Raw genomic sequence first — 19,591 nt, forward strand, 5'->3', positions numbered from 1 at the left:
GACGGAACCCAGAGCGTGGCCCGCCTCGCACTTGATCGGTTTTTTAAGAATTGCTTACCTTCGGAAAGTTTTGTTTGTAGCCCATTCTGCTTGTTCATTTGTGTTTCTGTTTGTGGAAGGTCCCCCGTTGGTGTTGCCCCACGAGCGAGGCACAGCGGCCGCTTCCTCGTCCGTCGCAGGTCCATATCCTGGTATTCTGGGATGATACGCGTTTCCTCTGAAAATTACGATCATACAAATAATAAATACTGTATGTATACATTAACAGACAGCTATTGGCGTGAAATTTTTATTATATTATAACACCCATCTTTTTGTGTATGGGGCTTTAAATAGAGACTTGCGCAGTGGTTTTGTGTAAAAGAAGGTAGGATAAGTTTCGATCACGAAAGACGCGTTTCTTAACACACACAATTACACAATTTTCAGACACAGAAAAAAAACAAATTACGATACGAGCCACCCAATAAGCCACACATCATAAATCTGCAGTTTTTATTGGAATAAATTGATAACAGCGATTACTCAGTTTTTGTTCCGAAACACCCAGAAACTAAAGAAGGGGGGCCCTAATTACAAATTTGTAGGCATATATGGATATCCACTATGGGCTGAGCCCCGCTCCTAAGGAAATCGTACGCAGCAGTATGGGGATATCTTACATTGTATACTGACAAACAAAAGTAAAAAATTATACAGATAGGGCCATGGATTTATATTTTTGTTTCAAAGTGGCTCTGGCCAAACTATTTTAATAAGACTTACATAACTCTAAGGGGCTGTTTTACCATCCAAAGATTAGTGTTAACTGACAGTTAAATGTGATGCCCACCCCCTTTGTTTTGTTCAAATAGACGGAGACGGCATCACATTTAACAGTCAGTTAACACTAATCAATGGATGGTGAAACAGGCCCCTAAATCTCCACCAGATGTTGTTTAACAGTATAAACTACTTTACTCTATTTGTTACTTTTTTACCTAAGAAACGAAGAACGAAGTTGCGCGGAAAAGCTAATAAAAATACAAAAAGACTGATAAAACCAAAAATTAATTATTGTAATACTTCGTGAAAGTATAAAGCAAAATATACACATACCTGAATGAAAAATCAATGGTCTCTAATAATCCTTTTAAAAGTTTTGATATTTCCCTATAGTTTTATTAAACCTAAAGATTATTATTTATTACCTTCCCAAAGACGGCTGACGAACAAATGGCATCCGTGGTCTTCCGCGGTTGTCGGCCACGGCTAGACCACGACCCAGGCCACGACCCATTCCAAATCTTTCCGGCGTCATTACTCCTCCAATGGGTGGTCCCCCACTACGCAGATTTTCTCGCTAAAAAATCGAACGTGCTCTTTATTAATTTTTCACTTCTCATGCTCTTAAAATGTTACATTAGTCTCTGCAAATCAGGACTAAAGCTCCTCATTACTTTCTAGGGATTAAAGTATTTTTTTTTTTACTTTGGAAACTCCTAAAGAGCCAAGCACGGTGCTTGTGAATGGAGGCTTATCGCCATTTTCAGTGATTATGTATAGACAATTATTAGTATGTACCTCAAAACGACACCTGTGTAAAAATACTTTAAAAACACGATTTAATTTCGTGAAATACAATTAATGATTACGAATAGCAATCTATTGCATTATATTAAGGATGAATTGATTTTATTATGCATAGCCCAATTAGTTTTAAAATAGTTTTTAATTCTGAAACTGTGGGCTAAATGCGAGCATTTAAAGCGATAGGTACTTTACAAAAAAAAAAAACTAAAGCAAAAAAAACCAGGAACAATATTTTTTCCCACTTGAATTTTGAACAAATATGTCCATTAGTCATATTGAGCATAGGTACGTTTTCAACAAGTAATATTGTAATTTTGTTTTTTTCCTCGCATACAAAGTGAAAAGTAGTGTTTCACGCGAAACTCAACATCAACAACCACTCGCTATGCTCGGGTGGCTAAACATCTCGTATCATTATGGCTTGTTTTAGTTTCTTGTTGAACAATCTACTATTATTTGTTCATGCCACACAGTTAACAATTGGTATTGTTCATATTTTACCAATGTACCCTGATTCAAAAACCATTTCGAGGGATAGGGTTCTAGAACAATTGTGTCCTATTCTGATCCAAAAATACTTAAGAATTACGAATATATAGCCAAAAATATGTTAGACCTTAGTTTGGCCTTCGTATTTTCATTAAGGGATGAATCCCTTTTACCTGAGAAGTAAATCCATAAGTATCTAGGTTTATCTATGGTATCTGTCACGCAGGGCCCGTACTACGAAGTGCAAAATTCATACTTCGTATTTTGCCGTCCCGCTGACGCTTATATTATTTAATACGAGAGTGAGAGGTACAGAACGAGACGAACTTCGATTTTCGAATTTCGTAGTACCCCCGCAGCCCCCGCAGGTCGCAGGCAGACATTGATGTCAGTCAGTTGTCACGTTAGCCAAAGAATAGGTATTGATAAACATAAAACAGAATGTACTCTAGCAGTTTTCTGCCTAATGAGTACCTAATTGGAAAAAAAAACATTAAAACATAATATTATACAGTGTGTTAAAGAATCAGATGCGGATGTTTTTCATTTGGCGCTGCTGGCTAAGTAGTTTCCTGCTCTGGAGTCAAAGTCACGCTCGGCCGATAAAATTGCACTCAGATTGTCAGTGATGGAGCGCAGGAGTACAGGTAAATAAGAGTAAAGCAGTTTGAAAGTTAATGTGGCGTAAGTACAAAATGATATCATAGATAATTGTACTAATAATAATAATCTTTTCGGCCTATATATATAGCAAAACCATGGCGGCTCGTATTTCAACTCATAGATAAAAAATATCAACTTCTAAATAAACCAACGCGAATAACCATCTTCCTTTTTTAATATTTTTATGGATATTCATAATATACATAATACGAGTATTTACTACCGAAAATACCCTACTGTAATTCTATTTACGATATTTACCATGTCATCTTCAAAGGAATTATGTAGTGCAAAGGGTGGTTTTCCTCTGGGTTGATAAAGTTGATCTATAGATTTTAATTCAGTAGGCGCCTCGACTGTCCGGTCATAGAGTGCCAACATTTCTTCTCTGCCGTACCTGGTCATAAATATAGAAAAACAAATATTTTTGACTTAATCGCGAATACTACTAGGAGCTTATTTATAGATTACAATCCATGTAGATAATTAAGTAAGGTGGCTCCGGGCGACTTCGTCCAGTTCTATTTAATTAGTCATTGCCATATGGTCCACTGCTCTACCTGATTCGTCGACACAACTACATTGCCGTCTTCTTAACTTGCCCATATTCTTATATGGTCCACTGCACAGTGGACAGTTAAGTAGATTAAGCAGTGAACTAATTGTAACAAGCAACTGCTGATCCTTCTACCTTTTGTAGGAATTTGGCTCAGGTATTTATATATTAAAACACGTTGAATTGAACATTAAAACTGTAAAGTTCTATATATATGGACGAGTGAAGCACTGTGTGGACAAGATAGAAAATTGACGATATAAGAATTATGAAGATGTAATGAAGATGACAATATACGCATTGTACGTTGACGACATGGCATGGAGAACGAGTTAAAAGACGGCCAAATAGGACTGTAGACGAAGTAGCTCTGAGTCGCACTTCCTACTTTCATTATAAATGAGATAGTTTGTGAGTATTTATACGTGCGCGTGCGTGTTTTGTCTTCTTCACGCTAAAACTGCTGGACGGGTTTGGATGAAATTTGGTATATGTAGATAGCTGGACGTCTGGAATGACACATAGCCTACTTTTTATCCCAATACTCCCATGAAAATGTTAACTAGAGATGAAACGGATAGTGGTTTGGCCGTATACCGGATACCGGATATTCGGCGGGACCGTTGGGCGGATAGCCGGATATTAGTCCTAGTTTTAAGTACAATTAAATTAAGCTAATTCGAACATACGCATGACACCGTGCGGGTAGCAACTTCTATAGTATAATTAACTTAGGGGCTGTTTCACCACCCATTGATTAAATTTAACTGACGCATAAATATGATGTCGTTTCTGTTTGTTTTGTTTGAATAGACACGAGACGGTATCACATTTATTGGTCCGTTAAAATTAATCAATGGGTGGTGAAACAGCCCCTTAGAATAATAAACTGATGTCAATAATTGATAAATCTTCTATATAATAAAAATTAATCGTAAAATGTGTTGCTAAGCGCAAAACTCGGGAACCACTGGTCACATTTCGCCAACTCTTTTTTTGTTGTGTTCGTTACTTGCTGGAGAAGGTTTTTATGGAAAAAAAATACAGAAAAAATACAACGGGGGCGAAGCCGCGGGTAACAGCTAGTTCATAAATAAATACCAGTTTTTAATCATAACTATAAGTTTCTTACCATCCGGTATATGGCCGGATAGTACGCAACTATCCGGTATTCGGCCGAATAGTAAAATAGTGGCCGAGTAGGCCGGATACTGGATACTGTCCGGATATCTGTTGCATCTCTAATGTTAACCTCTAAGTCTAGACATAACATTTTGCACGGGGGTGTTCGTGATACAACCAACGCCAATGAAAACCACGATGTAATTTTTGGAAATCCCATGGGAATTGAATAAAATCTCAGAATTTCAATTCCACTGCCAGATCTAAAGGTATATTCGAGCGAAGCCGCTGGTTAAGCCTAGATGTAGATACATATTTAAAACTTACAGGTGCCTGTTCCGACATGAAACAAACGACAGTTGCAAAAGAGTCGTACTACATAAAGTCACTTTGAAACCAATAACATTTTTAATAATAGTATCAAATTCGAAGTAGAATTAAGATATATTATGGGCATGAATAAATTGCTCACCGAAGATTAGCGAGATGTATTTTTTGCGGTGTAGATGCAGACGCGTTGAGTGGATTCCCCGGAGGCGGCGAGGCGGGCCGGGCCGCGCCGCCCGTGGACAGTGCCGCACTCTGATTCATGGAACCGAGATTGCTGGCGTTACGTTCTCGTGACAAATTGCGGAGCCACTCCGGTCCGAACTTGATAGGGTTATTACGGTCGCCCATTGCACTGGACCAATTACTTTATTCAATACACGTAAACAGAGACAGCTGAAAAGAAAAAAAGAACTATGATAGCCAGTTAAAAGTTCACAATTAGGAACAGGTAGGACCAAAAAGAATGATGGAATACATAACATTACTCGCCAAGTCGCAAAGTTTAATAATGTTATTTATATAATTATATTAGGGTGGGTATTTGACACCATTATTAATCCACAATTCAAGACAGCACTAATAAGAATAATTTAATTTTATGCCGGGAAACAAGATTTAACTTTCAATTACATAAATGCAGAAATTGATGATTAGGAGCTTTGAAGTAGATAAATAGGTATGTGGTGTGGAGTTAGTTAATTGAATTAGTTGGTAAGTGAAAACAAGAGTTCAGTAATATAGTAAGGTCAAAATTTATGGAAAAATCGCGTTTCGGCAGCGTAGGTATAGAAAGTAAATCAATTGATTGGGGGGTGTCAAGTACCTACCCGATTTAATAATGTAAATAAGCCCCTTTTGGCAGGTGAATATTCGAGCGTTTTGAACGCTCGGTTCAAACGTTATCCTCTCAAGATTATAGTAACAACGGAATTTAACAATTTTTATAAAACTAGACTCGGGTACCGAAAGGGTAATGTCTTTTGTTTCATCAAAAGTTAACTCAGAGTATGAATGCTTGCTGAAGATAAAGCTGTAACAGAAACGCTGAAAGTTTACCCAAATGCACATTTCGACTTTAATTTCCTTTCCAAACTTTTTATTTTATTTTTTGCATTAGCATTGGCAATATACATTTTAATTTCGCTGAGCTTTAAATTTATAACTACGATTTACAGGTATTATTGTAATCTTACAGGAACACCAAAATACAAAAACTAATGTAATCATGTTTAATCACACAATCAAGATAATAAGGACGACATAATAATATGAAGGAAATGGGAATTTAAAAAAAAAAACAATGTTTGCTTCAATATTTTTCCTGCAAGGATTTATTCTTCCAGTCTGACAAAAAATATATGTATACATGGCATATAGACTCCTAGATACTTAGTGTGTAGTGTACATATATATACAGGGTGTCCCAGAAGTACCACGTCACAGTGACACCAGAGGTAGGCCAGCTCAAGAGGAACCTAACCACCCTAACATGACCCCAGTAAAAGTTGCACGGTTTTCGAGTTATTACCGAAATAAAGATTTTTGGGGATACTCCCCTTTGTCTTGACATTTTTAGTACCAGCATCGACTTGGAAAGCTTTTTATAACAGTTTTTTATGTGTATCGAATCGTGAATAGTTACTTCAGAAGTGTAGTGTGTTATTTTGTCAGTAACTACCGTAAAATGCTGAAAAAAACTTTATTAATCTTGATTTAAGTTGTCTCAAAAATAAGAATTTCAACTTTAACCATCTGCCATGAAAAAAAATTACTAGAAACGAAACAAACAAATAACGCCAATAAATTAGACATGTTATGCAGATTCAGAAATGGTATGACACATGTATCTTACTGAAATAACATTAGGCATGGCTCTATTTATTAGGTTTCTTAGTCAGGGATCGCTCTATTGTAATAGATTTTTCAATAATACAATTGAAATTCAAGTAAATACCAAGTTTTTAAAATATCAATAATTGCTAATACTAAGTATTCCCGCCGTTTAGCAGCGACCGGGCGCGCGCGCGGGAGTGCAGAGGGCTTCGGGGCATTAGTATCGTAGCAGCTAAAGTATCGAAAAGTACCTATGAGACATCACAGGAAAATTGACTTTATTACAGACCGTATAAGGTCCAATGATCCAGTTAGCTAATAGTCCTCTTTTGATACAATTTGAACGACGTTGTTCCATTTTCAGTCTCATGGTGCAATCCACATGTCATTGCTTTTTTAAGTAATAAAAACTCTTTTATAATGTAATAATACTGGCAATTTCGAGCCATGTTTAAAAATAAATCCGTTTATTCGGAATTCTGACAGTGTAAATAAAACATGCGAAAAAAGTCGTCAAGCTCCAAATGAAAGAGATGAAACGATCATTGACAAGTTGGCACTCTTCTCGATGATTGTCAAAAACAAAAAGTTCGAAGTTAGAGATGATAGATGATCTTATGATAATATACCTACGTGTTATAAGCGTGTTATAATTTATTTCGCACTCAACCCAAATTAAATCTTATACCATTTAAAATAAAGCTCAATTTTCTAATGTGTCCCATAATTTTGATTATTTTTTATTAACGTCGGTTTGGAGCTACGTTAAAAATACTCTATTATTGTACATATTTCACGGATACCCAGAAGATCCTAAAAATAAAGGTAAGTACGAAATCTACAGAGCAACTTAAGAGGCGAAAACTTCGACGGCGAAAACAACAAACGCCGAATTAACTGCACAGAAATACTATTTACTGGCAAAATGGTTATTTCAGAAACTAATATGATGTTTTATTTCTAAATATACCTACCTACTTTCTTGTTACATAGGGTAATGAAAAACTCGCTACTGACATGCGACTACCTTTTGTCACAATTTTAACCTCACGTGAGTTGTAATAAGAACGTATCGCTGAATTTTAGCCCGGGAACTACATCTCGTCTGTGTATTTATAGTATATCCTTAAAAGTATAATGTACGTTTGAAAATTTGTTGGATAATTGATAAATCTGTTTTAATATACATATAATCAAATGACCAATACATATACAAGAAATTACGTAATTAAGCAAAAATAAAAATAAAAACTGTTTCAAAATGAAAAACTTTGGGATAAGGAACTGAGAAAAGCTATGTATTTGAACATATAAAAGCATATTAACAAATAACAATCAGCAGAGCAATTTTTCAGTAGAAGTTATAGTGCAAAATGTTAAAAGTTAAATTTGCGGTATCTCTGAAGTCGAAAAACAATTGGATTCTTTTACATACTATTCTAAGTAGTACATAGGTACGTATACAGAAAGAATTTAAGACTGAGGAATTTTTCACAGAGAGCTATAAACAATTTTTAGGTAAAAATACCTAACTTTTCGTAAAAAAAGTTGTTGGATTGTTGTATAATTATAATGTGTATTACCTATTTTCATCATGTGCCAAGTTTCATAGACGGAAGAATTTTTCGTAAGTCTCCATACAACAAATCTTCTCGTAGACTAGAGTATAATCGCCGCAATTTTTTTTTAACACATTTTATAGACATTTTATAATATTTCATCACTATTGTTTAATTTAATTTCAACACAAAAATAAAGGTACAAAGAAAGTTTTTTTTTTACTTTTACTGCCGTAACTGAACATATTTCTTCTTTTTTCTCTCTTTCTTTCAAATGTCAAATGTATCTAGGTATGGGTGTACTGCCTTTTCGGCGAAATGTTTCGCCAAATTTCACTTTCGCCGAAGTTTCATTTGGCAAAATAATCGTTGGCATAACTTTACTTCGCATTTTTCTTATTTTGCTACATTTTTATATTGCAAAATTTTAATTCATCACACTTTTATGTATATTGCGTAGTTTTATTTCAACTTGATTTTTTTTTTGCTTACCTACGTAGTTTTTCGCATTGTTCTTAACATAAATAAACATTCGCTCAGCTCAATGTTGATTACCCAGCCTAGGGAGTTTTATTTATACAAAGTAAGAACAAATTGGATAATTGAGAACTAAACTAAGTACACCGATTAAAAAATATACTTAAAGGTATTTTTTATTTATTTCAATGCTCTAAAATAAGTCAGTAGAAATAAAATTGAAATTGGAAGTACATAATTGCAACATAAAGTTATTAATGGCTTCATTTGTTGCCTAATATGACTTTAATAGGTTTTGGAAAGGCACGGAGTTGTGCATAAGTGGTGGTGGATAAAATGTACCTAACCCCAGTCTTTTTGCGGTTTTATGGTTATATCTCGTAAGGCACTTACACTATCGGAATCTGTTCTTTAAAAAGCTGAAGGGCATTTCATCCCGCATATATAGAGGCCAGATTCATATTTTTTTACACTATGGGTTCTCATGTTAAGGCTCATCAAAGTTAGGTGTATTTTACATGTTTATGAAAAATTATTCGTTTTACCACGTGAGAATTTTTAGAAATCATGAATCAGTTTCTACCTGTTAGTATTACCATGTCCATTACTTAACTTTTCTAAATTTGAACTCTCTAATATTTATAAATTACTAGCTTTTGCCCGCGGCTCCGCCCGCATGGTATTCGGTTATCGCGCGCTGTTCCCTCGGGAACTGTGAATTTTTTCGGGATAAAAAGTAGCCTATGTCACTCTCGGGCCCATAAACTATCTCTATGCCAAAAATCACGTCGATCCGTCGCTTCGTTACGGCATGAAAGACGGACAAACACACAAACACACTTTAGCATTTATAATATTAGTATGGATAAGTAACTCCGTCCGCGTAGAATTCGGTTATCGCTATCCCGCGTGTCCATCCCCATTGACTCAAACTATACTGGGTGGCACAAAATTTGGCCACCGCCTTTCATACAAAATTACCGATTCTGCATACATTTGAGGGCCAGATTTTTTGCCGCTCAGTATATCTGTACAAAGAATTTCATCTAAATCGGTTCAGCGGTTTAGACGTGAAGTAACAAACAAACAGACTTTCAAACTTTTGCATTTATAATATTACTTGTAGTGTGATTAGTGTGATTTCTGTTGTTGCAGATTAAATGACAAAGCACATTATGTATGGCTTGTAAGACGTTACTTTTTAGTAGAAGGATATACCTAGGAGTTTGCAGTTTTGATATTTGATCTTTATTAATTTTGTAACCTAGATTTAAGTCAAATTTTTGCATGCCTACTGTTAGAGGGCAGCTAGCACTATTGACACTTTTATAAGTTAATACCTTATAAGAAATTCCAACATCGCACTTATCCACATAGTGAAAGCAAATAAGTATTTTATTTCATTTCATTTTTATCACGGATAGTTCCCGCGGGATAGCGATAACCGAATTCTACGCGGACGGAGTCGCGAGTAACGGCTAGTTTTGCTTTAATTTAAAGTACCTAGGCGACCGAGCTTCGCTCCGGTTAAAACTTGTTAATGAGCGTTTTCCCAGAGATAAGACCTGTGACCTGTGTATGAGCTAGATCGATTTATCATCCCCGAAAACCCCTACATACCAAATTTCATCGTAATCGTTGGAGTCTTTTCAGAGATCCCCGAAATATATATATGCAAGAATTGCTCGTTCAATTTTACTTAAATTTAAATTACGCGTATAATTGAAACATTGCAAATAGTATTTACTATTTTTTATTATTAGTTTTGAGTTGAAAACATTTAACTAGACTAAAATTATTTGATGGCACGAAACTAGAAATTATTTAATGGCACGTCTATAACCTCATTAAACATTTCTTTAGAAAAATGGTACGTTGATACGTAAAGGTTCGCCATCCCTGGATATAGATCAACGCACAGCCCAAACCGATGGGCCTAGAAACTTAAAACGCGTCCAAGCCAAAACTAATTCCAAAAACCTATTCCAGTAAATACGTCTCACCTCTAGCTTTAACTCCGTAATTATAAACATTAAAGACTAGCCGCTACCCGCGACTCCGTCCGCGCAGAATTCGTTTATCGCTATCCCGCGGGAACTATTCAATTTTCGGGGATAAAAACTATCCTATATCCTTCTCCGGGGGGACTCAAACTATCTGTATACCGAATTTCATATAAATCGGTTCAGTGGTTTAGGCGTGATGAAGTAACAAAACAAAAAAACAGACACAAACTATCGCATTTATAATATTCAAATTTGGCTTGCACTACTAGTTTGAAGCCGGTGCCTCAGCACGAGCCAGGAGGAGTGACAGAAGCCCATCAGGTTTTTAAAAAAAAATTAACTGTTTATTCAATAAAAATTGCGGAATTAACTTGATTAGCCTTAGCTTCTAATCTTACAGCCTTATTCATAAAAAATCCTTAATTGAGGTTTGATCGGTCTGTTACTTAGCAGACTGATTAAGCTTAATAGACGGTTGTCAAGAAGTATGATTCATAAACACTTGCTAGCAGTCTGCTAGTTGTTGAGCTGCTGATAGACGGATTAGACGCGTTATGTTGGCCACCTTGACAAATCAAAGACAAAAAATGGCCTAATCGATAATTAAAAAAAAAATTGACAGCAGTGACAGCAAATTACCAGGAAAAAAAAATAAAAAGCGAGATGTTTGTTTTCCCGCCATTTCCGATCCGCATGTTTATGTTGTGCAAAAAGCCATAATTATGTTAATCATCCTTATTTTCATTTCATATTTATTGTTAATTTATTGTTGCTAATTTAGAGGATTTTTAAATACAAATTCCTGAAAATAAATTTTCCTGTTTTTTTTTTATCTGCGTAGCCCTGCCTTCACTATAAATATCTTCGGTACCTATGGTTTTTTGCTCTAGTCAAAGTCAGCTGTTCAAACTTGTGGCGGCCATTTTGTCACTTAGCAGAGAGATAAAGGAGGGTCTACGGTCCTCTAACTTTAGCAGAGCCTTGATCGACTGATTAGCGCTAACAGACGTTTATGAATCATGTTTTTTAGCATCGGGCCTTCAAGGAGCCTTCAAGGAGGCTCTAACTTTTTATGAATAAGGCTGTTAAAATATAAAGATTTTTTGAGTTATGGAGTCTCTAAAATTTGTTTGTATGTGATCATAATTAAATCATTTTAACGTAGACGACTATAAGTCCACTCCTGATGGCTAGTGCTGAGGCACAGACTTCAAACTAGTATCTAGATTAAGGTAACATTAAAAAAATCCGCGCACCGAGGGTTCCGAATAAATATTTTTTTATTATATGATGTAACTAAAAATTTACGGTTTTCGCAATTTTTCCTTTATCTGTGCTATAAGACGTTGCTTCGTACCAAATTTCAAGATTCTGAGCTCACGGGAAATACCCTGTAGGTTTCGATTCCCTTGCGAGTTTCGAAAATTTGCGGTATAAACGGCTGTATCTTTTGATTGCATTGGCTTAGAAGTTTGATTTTTTCACAGCTCCAAGGGACAGTAGACCTGAGTATATGATATAATTTTCAGCTTTATGTCGCCAAGCGTTCCTGAGAAAAAGGGTCTTGACAGACAGATGGACAACAAAGTGATCCTATAAGGGTTCCGTTTTATCCTTTCGAGGTACGGAATCTTAAAAAAGGCTTATTGTTTTTTTCCTTTCAGTTTTTTCGGCGGTTTAAATTTTTTGTTGAAAGGTTTTTATTTAATACTTTTTTCCCACATTTGGGGTATTTTTTTCCAAATTTATATAATACCAACTTTAAGGTATAATAACCCTATCCAATAACAAAATAATTATGAAAATCAGACTACTCTGTAATAGTACATTGTGTCTTAAGGGCGGTAAATAAGGAATTACGAACGAGGGTCTATTAGAAGCCCGAAGTCGAAGACTGAGGGCTTTAATGAGTCGATGTTCGTAATTCTAGTACCGTCCGTGCGACATACAATGTTTTTCATTACATTTGCGAGTAAAATTTAATATTTCTGAAAGAATAAATATTATTCTTCCAAATATTGGCGATACCATAGGCTGCGCTCTTGGCAGCGCCGCCCGCCCCCTCCCTCAGCATGTGCCTGAGCCGCGTGTGCATGTAGTCCTGCAGCAGGAGCGCGCGCAGCTCCATCAGTACGGGCACGGACTTATTTATCGACCTTGGGCTTCATGACAAGACAATGTGTACGCGCAATGACTCATTTACCGACCACGGGTTTCATGACAAGCACATTAAGGTCGAGGGTTTTATTTGGGGGGTTGCAACCAAGGTAGCCTGCATGTTTTGACACTGTTTACGAGCAAGTGTGATGAAAAAAGTTTTGCCTGGTCATACATTACAATCAGTGACTGAACAACTGAACAATCAATCATCCTCCGTTTTCCTACACTTCGTTTGTTTTTTTTTAGCACTAGAAAGAAGGTAAGCGATCTTGATGTGCCTTTTTATTGAAAAACACTTGAAAAATAAATCACAGCAAATATGTAACAATCAGCAAGGTCATATGATCATTTACATTCTTTATAAGTAATAGTTACTATTTTTTATAAGTTTTTCAATAAAAAGACCCGTCGAGATTGTTTAGCCATTTTCTAATGCTAAAAAAACGAAGTATAGGGTAGAATTATTATTTTTAAATTTAAATGGGATATACGGTAGGTATACGCTTTGAAATAAAAAAAGAAAAATCAAAATCGGACTACTCTGTAAAAAGTTGTGCGTGGTCATACATATAATATGTGTATAATATATATATATACATACACACACGTGTTCTCTAAACCTCCATTTGTTTTCGTCGGTAAATAAAATTTTGGATTATATGCCATTTGCTATAAGTAGTAAAGTATTTTACATTTTTCCCGCAAAGACGGTAGCGCCGATTCACATCCAATGTTTTTCATGGTTGGTGGGTCTGTCCGATTAGGGATAAGGATTTCAAGAAACACCTAAAAACCAGCGCAGCAAGTACAAGTCGGACTCGCGCACGGAAATGACAAATAATACGCTTTCAAAGGTCGTATCTATAAATATAGTGTTATCAGAGCCCTGCTTCTAAATACAAAATACAGGGTCATGTTAATCAATCGCAAAAAATAAGGGAATTAAAAAAATCTGATATATTAATATGTTTGTAAAAGATACGTAATAATAAAAATGATCACCTTAAAACCTATCACCTGAAATGTGAGGAAGTTAATAAATTCCTCAGTATCAAATTTTCAAAAAATTCAATACTTTGATGCCTTCTTATTTCTTTGATTTCTCATATTTTTTAAAACAAAAAGTACAGATTTTATCTAATAAATGAGCTCAAAACGTGTCCACAAGATGTTGCCGTGAATTTGAAGATTCTATCCGTTTCGATGTAAAACCTGTGTGTTAGACGATAGATGGACAGACATGTGTGAAAGCAATGGGGCTCTGTTTGGACCTTTTGGATATGGAAACCTGAAAAGTATAAAAGCCATAACTGCAAAACAGGCAATACAACTTTACTGCTAAGTCCAACCTTTTTAAGTTTTCAGATACCTACCACTTTGCCACAAGAGATATTAGCCTAGGTATAATATAAGTTTGGTTTTGGTAGGGCCTGTACTTTATGGTAAGCAAACACTACATCACCAATTTAACAACATTCTTCTATCATTTAAAATTATAATTTAATCACTTTCTGCAGAAAATTACAAATACTTATCCTTTTGGATTTATTTCTGTACTTGTGCTTATCGGCATTGATTCACTGAGAAAATACCTAATAGGTGAGTTTTCCATTAGTGTGTTTAGTTAGTATAAAATAAGCTATTTTCGGGAATTCATATTTTTAACAGGATAATGGTAGAGAATATCATGTGAAAGTGAAATTAAATAAATAGTTTGTAGCTGTACGCAAAAACCGCCCAAAAGGATTCAGCAAGGTTAGTAGGAAACTCGTAGTTCGTGTTGTGCGGTCCCTCTGACACTTATACTATTTAATACGAGAGTGAGAGGGATGGTACGATACAAACTTCGAGTTTAGTAGTAGCCCTGCAGGTACATAAATATTATTTATTCATTTATAAATATGTTACATATTACCTTAGCTAAATAAAAATAATACTCACTGCAGAGGCCAAAGCTAGATATAGAAAATACCTTGTCTATTTAAGTTTTATCCATGCTATTCCCATGGTAGCACATCTTAGGTAGGTTAGGTAGGGCTTCCAATCCCTGCAACCTGAGCCTTCTACAGTACCAACCAAACCCAATTAATATATACAATTGTAGCATATCAAAAATTATTAGTGAATGACAAAAATAACTGAAATTGTATAGGTACAGTCAAATATAAAAAGATATCAATATATTACCAAAGTCACAAAAATATGTACAATACAACTTCATTGACTTAGCATTAAGGTTGTGCACAAGTAGGTACATAATTTTGTATCTATGTAGTTGACTTTACATTTAGATTATTTTATTTTAAGTATTATTGTTTTTTTGTGTACCTGTCTTGTAGTGTTTGTGTTGGGAAATGGCTGTATCTACAGGCATCTCAACTGCTGTCAGTCCCTAGTTGTTAATATGAACCAGCAATTATTCGGGTCTATATTGGAATCCCTAATATCTTCTGTCCTAATTGTATGTTCCCTAATAACTTTGGTCATAATGATCTTTTGCCATAACAACGTATTCCCTAATGTAAGTGCCATAACTTTTTTTACCCTAGTATTGTATGTCATAATACTTATGTGCACTATCGTCTTTACTACTAATGTTCGTATGTCCTAATAGTTATATATCCTAATAGTGAATGCCATAATCATAGGTATATATTGGAATCCCTAATTTATTTTGTCCTAATTGTATTTTTCCTAATAACTTTGGTCATAATGATCTCTTGCCATAACGACGTTTGTCCTAAACACTATTTGTCATAAAATATACTTAACGTTTACTACTAACAGTTCTTTTCCTTTGGGGACTCCGTGCTAACCTAACCTAACATATTTTTCTGGTAACAGTTTGTTTCTGTTGGGGACACAGTTCTTACCTAACCTACTTTTCTGGTAGCAGTTCGTTTCTGTTGGGGACGCCGTTCTAACCTAACCTTACCTACTTTTCTGGTAGCAGTTTGCTTGCATTGGGGACACAGTTATAACCTAACCTAACCTACTTTTCTGGTAGCAGTTCGTTTCCGTTGGGGACGCAGTTCGGGTGCCATTCGCGATCAATAACATCGTATGTCCTAATGTAATGTTTGTCCTAATCATCATTCGCCATAACGGTTTTTTTCTGAAACCGTAAATATTTCAGAAATTTTGAAGTGGTCATTCTGTAGAACTGTATAGGTTAGGATAGGTTTATTTTATAACAACCCTGAAAAAATTATGGTTTCAGAGAAAAATGCGTTATGGAAAATAATGATTAGGACGAACATTACATTAGGACATAAGATGTTATTTGTTATAATATTAGTACAAAACATAAATATGTTATATTATGGCTAAAGTAATTAGGTATTTTGAGCATTAGGTAATGTAATATTATGGCTTATGACTCTTAGGACATAAGAAACATTATGGCTTATAATCTTAATGACTAATGAACAATATGTCAAGAGCGTTTAGGACAAAATTGGTATGGCACTTGACTTTAGGACATACAACGGTATGGATCGGGACCAAGACCCCAATTATTCATATGCATCAGTTTTTTAATTGATCCTGACAGAGGCTGTTTATATCATAATTAAAAGTTTAGTATTTATTTATATTGTGATTTGATTTAAATAACTTTACTATGGTACTATTTTCATTTAATATATAGTAAAGGACAAAGATAACACTTTCCTACCCTTGTCACTGTATGCCTACTGACAATTTAATACAAAAGTTCAAACACAAAACGACCGCAACAAGGTGGCAACGTGTAAACAAAACATATCTTTGACCTCTACTATTCACTATGATGATTTCAATATAAATAATATTACTCCTATAATCTGTACATCAGAGCCAATAGGTCGAATGTGCATTTGTGAAACTTTACAAGTCAAGCAAAATTAAGCTTTAAAAGGTTTTAATATCGTCTTCATATAAATTCTTGTAAATTGACATAATAATTACATTGTCATAAAAGGTGCAACGCATGCTTAAAAAACGGTCATCATCCCAGCCTATATACGTCCCACTGCTGGGCACAGGCCTCCTCTCAGAACAAGAGGGCTTGGGCCATAGTTCCCACGCGGGCCCAGTGTGGATTGAGACAAAATAAAGCATGTAACAAATAATGCATCTCATAAAAATCTTGGCATACACCTTAAAGTCCATAGGAATGTTAAGAATGAACTGGAACAATTACTTTTCTCACCTGCAACCTTATTACAGCTGTTTGTGCAAGAAATGTGTGTTCATACAGTTCCTCCACCTGCACACTGTCAGAACACACACATCACACAAACCCATCTATCTAATTAGGTACACTGAAGCGTTTTGAACTGAACCAGAGCTCATCTTCAGAGCATCACAACCTTTGACCTTGCAACCAGATGTTAGTCGAACAGTAAAGTAGGTAATTGTTTCAGTTCATTGATATGGACCTTCATAAAGTATCACCTAATTCAATAAATTATTTGCATGTTAAAAATTTATGAGATTCAGGATTCCATATCTTAGTTTGCAAAAATTTAACTCTTCACTTTGTGCCCTCTGTCCATCTGTCACGTCCGTCAAGACCGTTTTTCTAAGGAGCAGTTAGAAGTATCAAGTTTAAATTAATGTACTTAAGTTAGAAACTGAAAATTTGGTATGAAGGTACAGTCAAAACCATGTATAGCGACACCAGTTATAATAATGACATATTGGATATATATAACAAACCAAAAAAAAAATCTCAACACAATGTTATAATAAGTACCCACTGTTTATAATGACCAGCCACAACCAAATATTGTTGCCTAAGAGAGAGGCCCTGCGAAAACATTTTTACTGTATTATCTTTTAAGCTATTATATTGTATTGCAAACTTGAACAGTTAACCACTTAAATCAAGAAATTTGACCAAAACTTACCCTCATAATAGATAAAAAAACGAAAAAATTTGAACCAATCACCTTCACAAATTTGATATCAGATCACTAAAAAATATGGAACAGTTCATATGAGAATGAGTATAGCAATGTTAATTATTATTATATTCGCTACAGCTTTTCGTAGTGAGACATCAGTACTTATATAGAGTACTACAGCAATTATATTATAAGGATATTACGAATTTACATAGCATTAGAACAGTTTTTAATACTAGTGGATTAGTAGAAAATCGGACTAAGATGTTCAGTGAAGTAAAGCGACTTTAGGAACCTATTCAAGTCAATATTTAGGTCCTATAATTTAACTATTTTGTAATATTCGTTGTTGGTAGGTCCGCAAATAAATAGTACCTACTAAAAACATTCAAACAAAGACTAGTATTATTGTCGGTATATTTTAAGTCTACATTTGGAATAACGTCAAGACACCAATAAAAGCACGAATGGTAACAAAATGTTACTTATTTTCGATACGACCTTTGCAACAGTTTGAATACACGCTAAGCGATTTAATAGTACACAAAAATGATCATACGTAGGCACCTCGTGTATGCTCATTTCACCAGATTGAAACGAAACACATTACCTTATCCAAGAGTCAAGGTAGCAGTAAGACACAAAATTTTAACTCAACGCGTTAAGAAAGGCACTGTAGTGGACACGCGATGTAATAATGAAAGAACTCTGATTAGACCGAAATAAGAAAGAGACGAAATTAGATCATAATTACCTAAGAGCCAGTGTTAATCAGACACACGCACAGCAACAGAGCAATATGGCCGCCCAAAATGAAGTGAAGAAAGAACGCGTGCATGCAATGTACAAACGAGATGACGACAGTAAATAAATGAAATGAAGTTTAAACAGTGCTACCAACTGCAGTTATCTTATCCAGTCTATTCATTCGCACAGCCGGTTTATCTGTTGCAAGCCACAGATTATACATCCATGAAAAAAGTGACGTACGAACGTACGAAGCTTGTACGAAGTATCCCTTAGGCATAGATGAGAGTGAGTGTGTATATTGGTAATAGATAGCTAACTTCACGTATATTTGTGATCTCGACTAAAGCGCCACCAAGCGGTCCGTTACTAAATGTCTTCTATATGGATGTATAGCTACGATAGCTGTCTATTACGTATATATATATATATATAGGTATAGGTAGGTGTGTAGTGTTAGTTAAAAGTAGGTATGTATAACACGACCAAGCTAAGTTTGCACCTCGCACTTAACAAAAACAGTAAAAAAAAAAATTCAACAAATAGGAGACGAAAATTCGTATTATGCGTATTGGCGACAAAGAATTAAAGCTGTTATTTAAAAAATTTTCGTCTTCTATTTGTTGAATTATACATTTTTGGACTGTTTTTGTTAAGCGCGTGGTGCAAACATAACTTGGCCATGTTACAGGCAAAAGGCGGCAGTCTTTTACGCCGATTTCAAGTACATAATTTCAAATAAAAATTTACTTGGATATGATTAGCAAAGAAAACTGTGAACGTTCAAATCAGAGAGCCGTTTAATGTTGCCAGCACTACGAGGGCGGTTTGATAAGTCAGTAACTTTAAGTAAAAAAAATACTTTTTCACAAGATTTATTTTTATTTTTCTACATAATCTCCTTTCAACTCGATGCATTTCGTCCAACAATGTTCCAGTTTTTGTAACCCCTCCAAAAAATATTCTTTGTCAAACCCCGAAAAATATGCTTCAGTTTCAGCTATGACTTCCTCATTTGATGATAACCTTTTCCCACCGAGACATTTCTTCATGTAAGGGAACAAGCAAAAATCACACGGCGCCCAATCTGGAGAATAGGGTGGGTGTGGCAGTATTTCATAACGCAATTCCACTAATTTGGCTGTTGCGACTGCGACTGCCGACGAGAGTGCAGGTGCATTGTCGTGA

At 35.3% G+C, this 19,591-nt stretch overlaps 1 protein-coding gene across 2 annotated transcripts in view; it reads right to left on the reverse strand.

Moving 5' to 3' along the window:
- The window catches only part of Gyf (GIGYF family protein Gyf), an 88,818-nt gene extending 70,314 nt beyond the window's left edge, over positions 1-18,504 (reverse strand). The window contains exons 1-5 of one of the 2 annotated variants that reach the window (XM_074094916.1): positions 18,411-18,504; positions 4,875-5,125; positions 2,986-3,121; positions 1,191-1,342; positions 59-217 (exon numbers count right to left, since the gene is read on the reverse strand). In XM_074094916.1, coding sequence (XP_073951017.1) covers positions 59-217; positions 1,191-1,342; positions 2,986-3,121; positions 4,875-5,080 — 653 coding nt within the window. In that variant the 5' untranslated portion in view covers positions 5,081-5,125; positions 18,411-18,504. Of the gene's footprint in view, positions 1-58; positions 218-1,190; positions 1,343-2,985; positions 3,122-4,874; positions 5,126-18,266; positions 18,391-18,410 lie in introns of those variants that run through there. The other variant, XM_074094926.1, reaches the window with a different exon arrangement.
- Between the last annotated feature and the right edge of the window lie 1,087 nt (positions 18,505-19,591).

This window comes from Choristoneura fumiferana, chromosome Z (genome assembly GCF_025370935.1).
Source record: "Choristoneura fumiferana chromosome Z, NRCan_CFum_1, whole genome shotgun sequence".
Lineage (NCBI taxonomy): Eukaryota > Metazoa > Arthropoda > Insecta > Lepidoptera > Tortricidae > Choristoneura > Choristoneura fumiferana.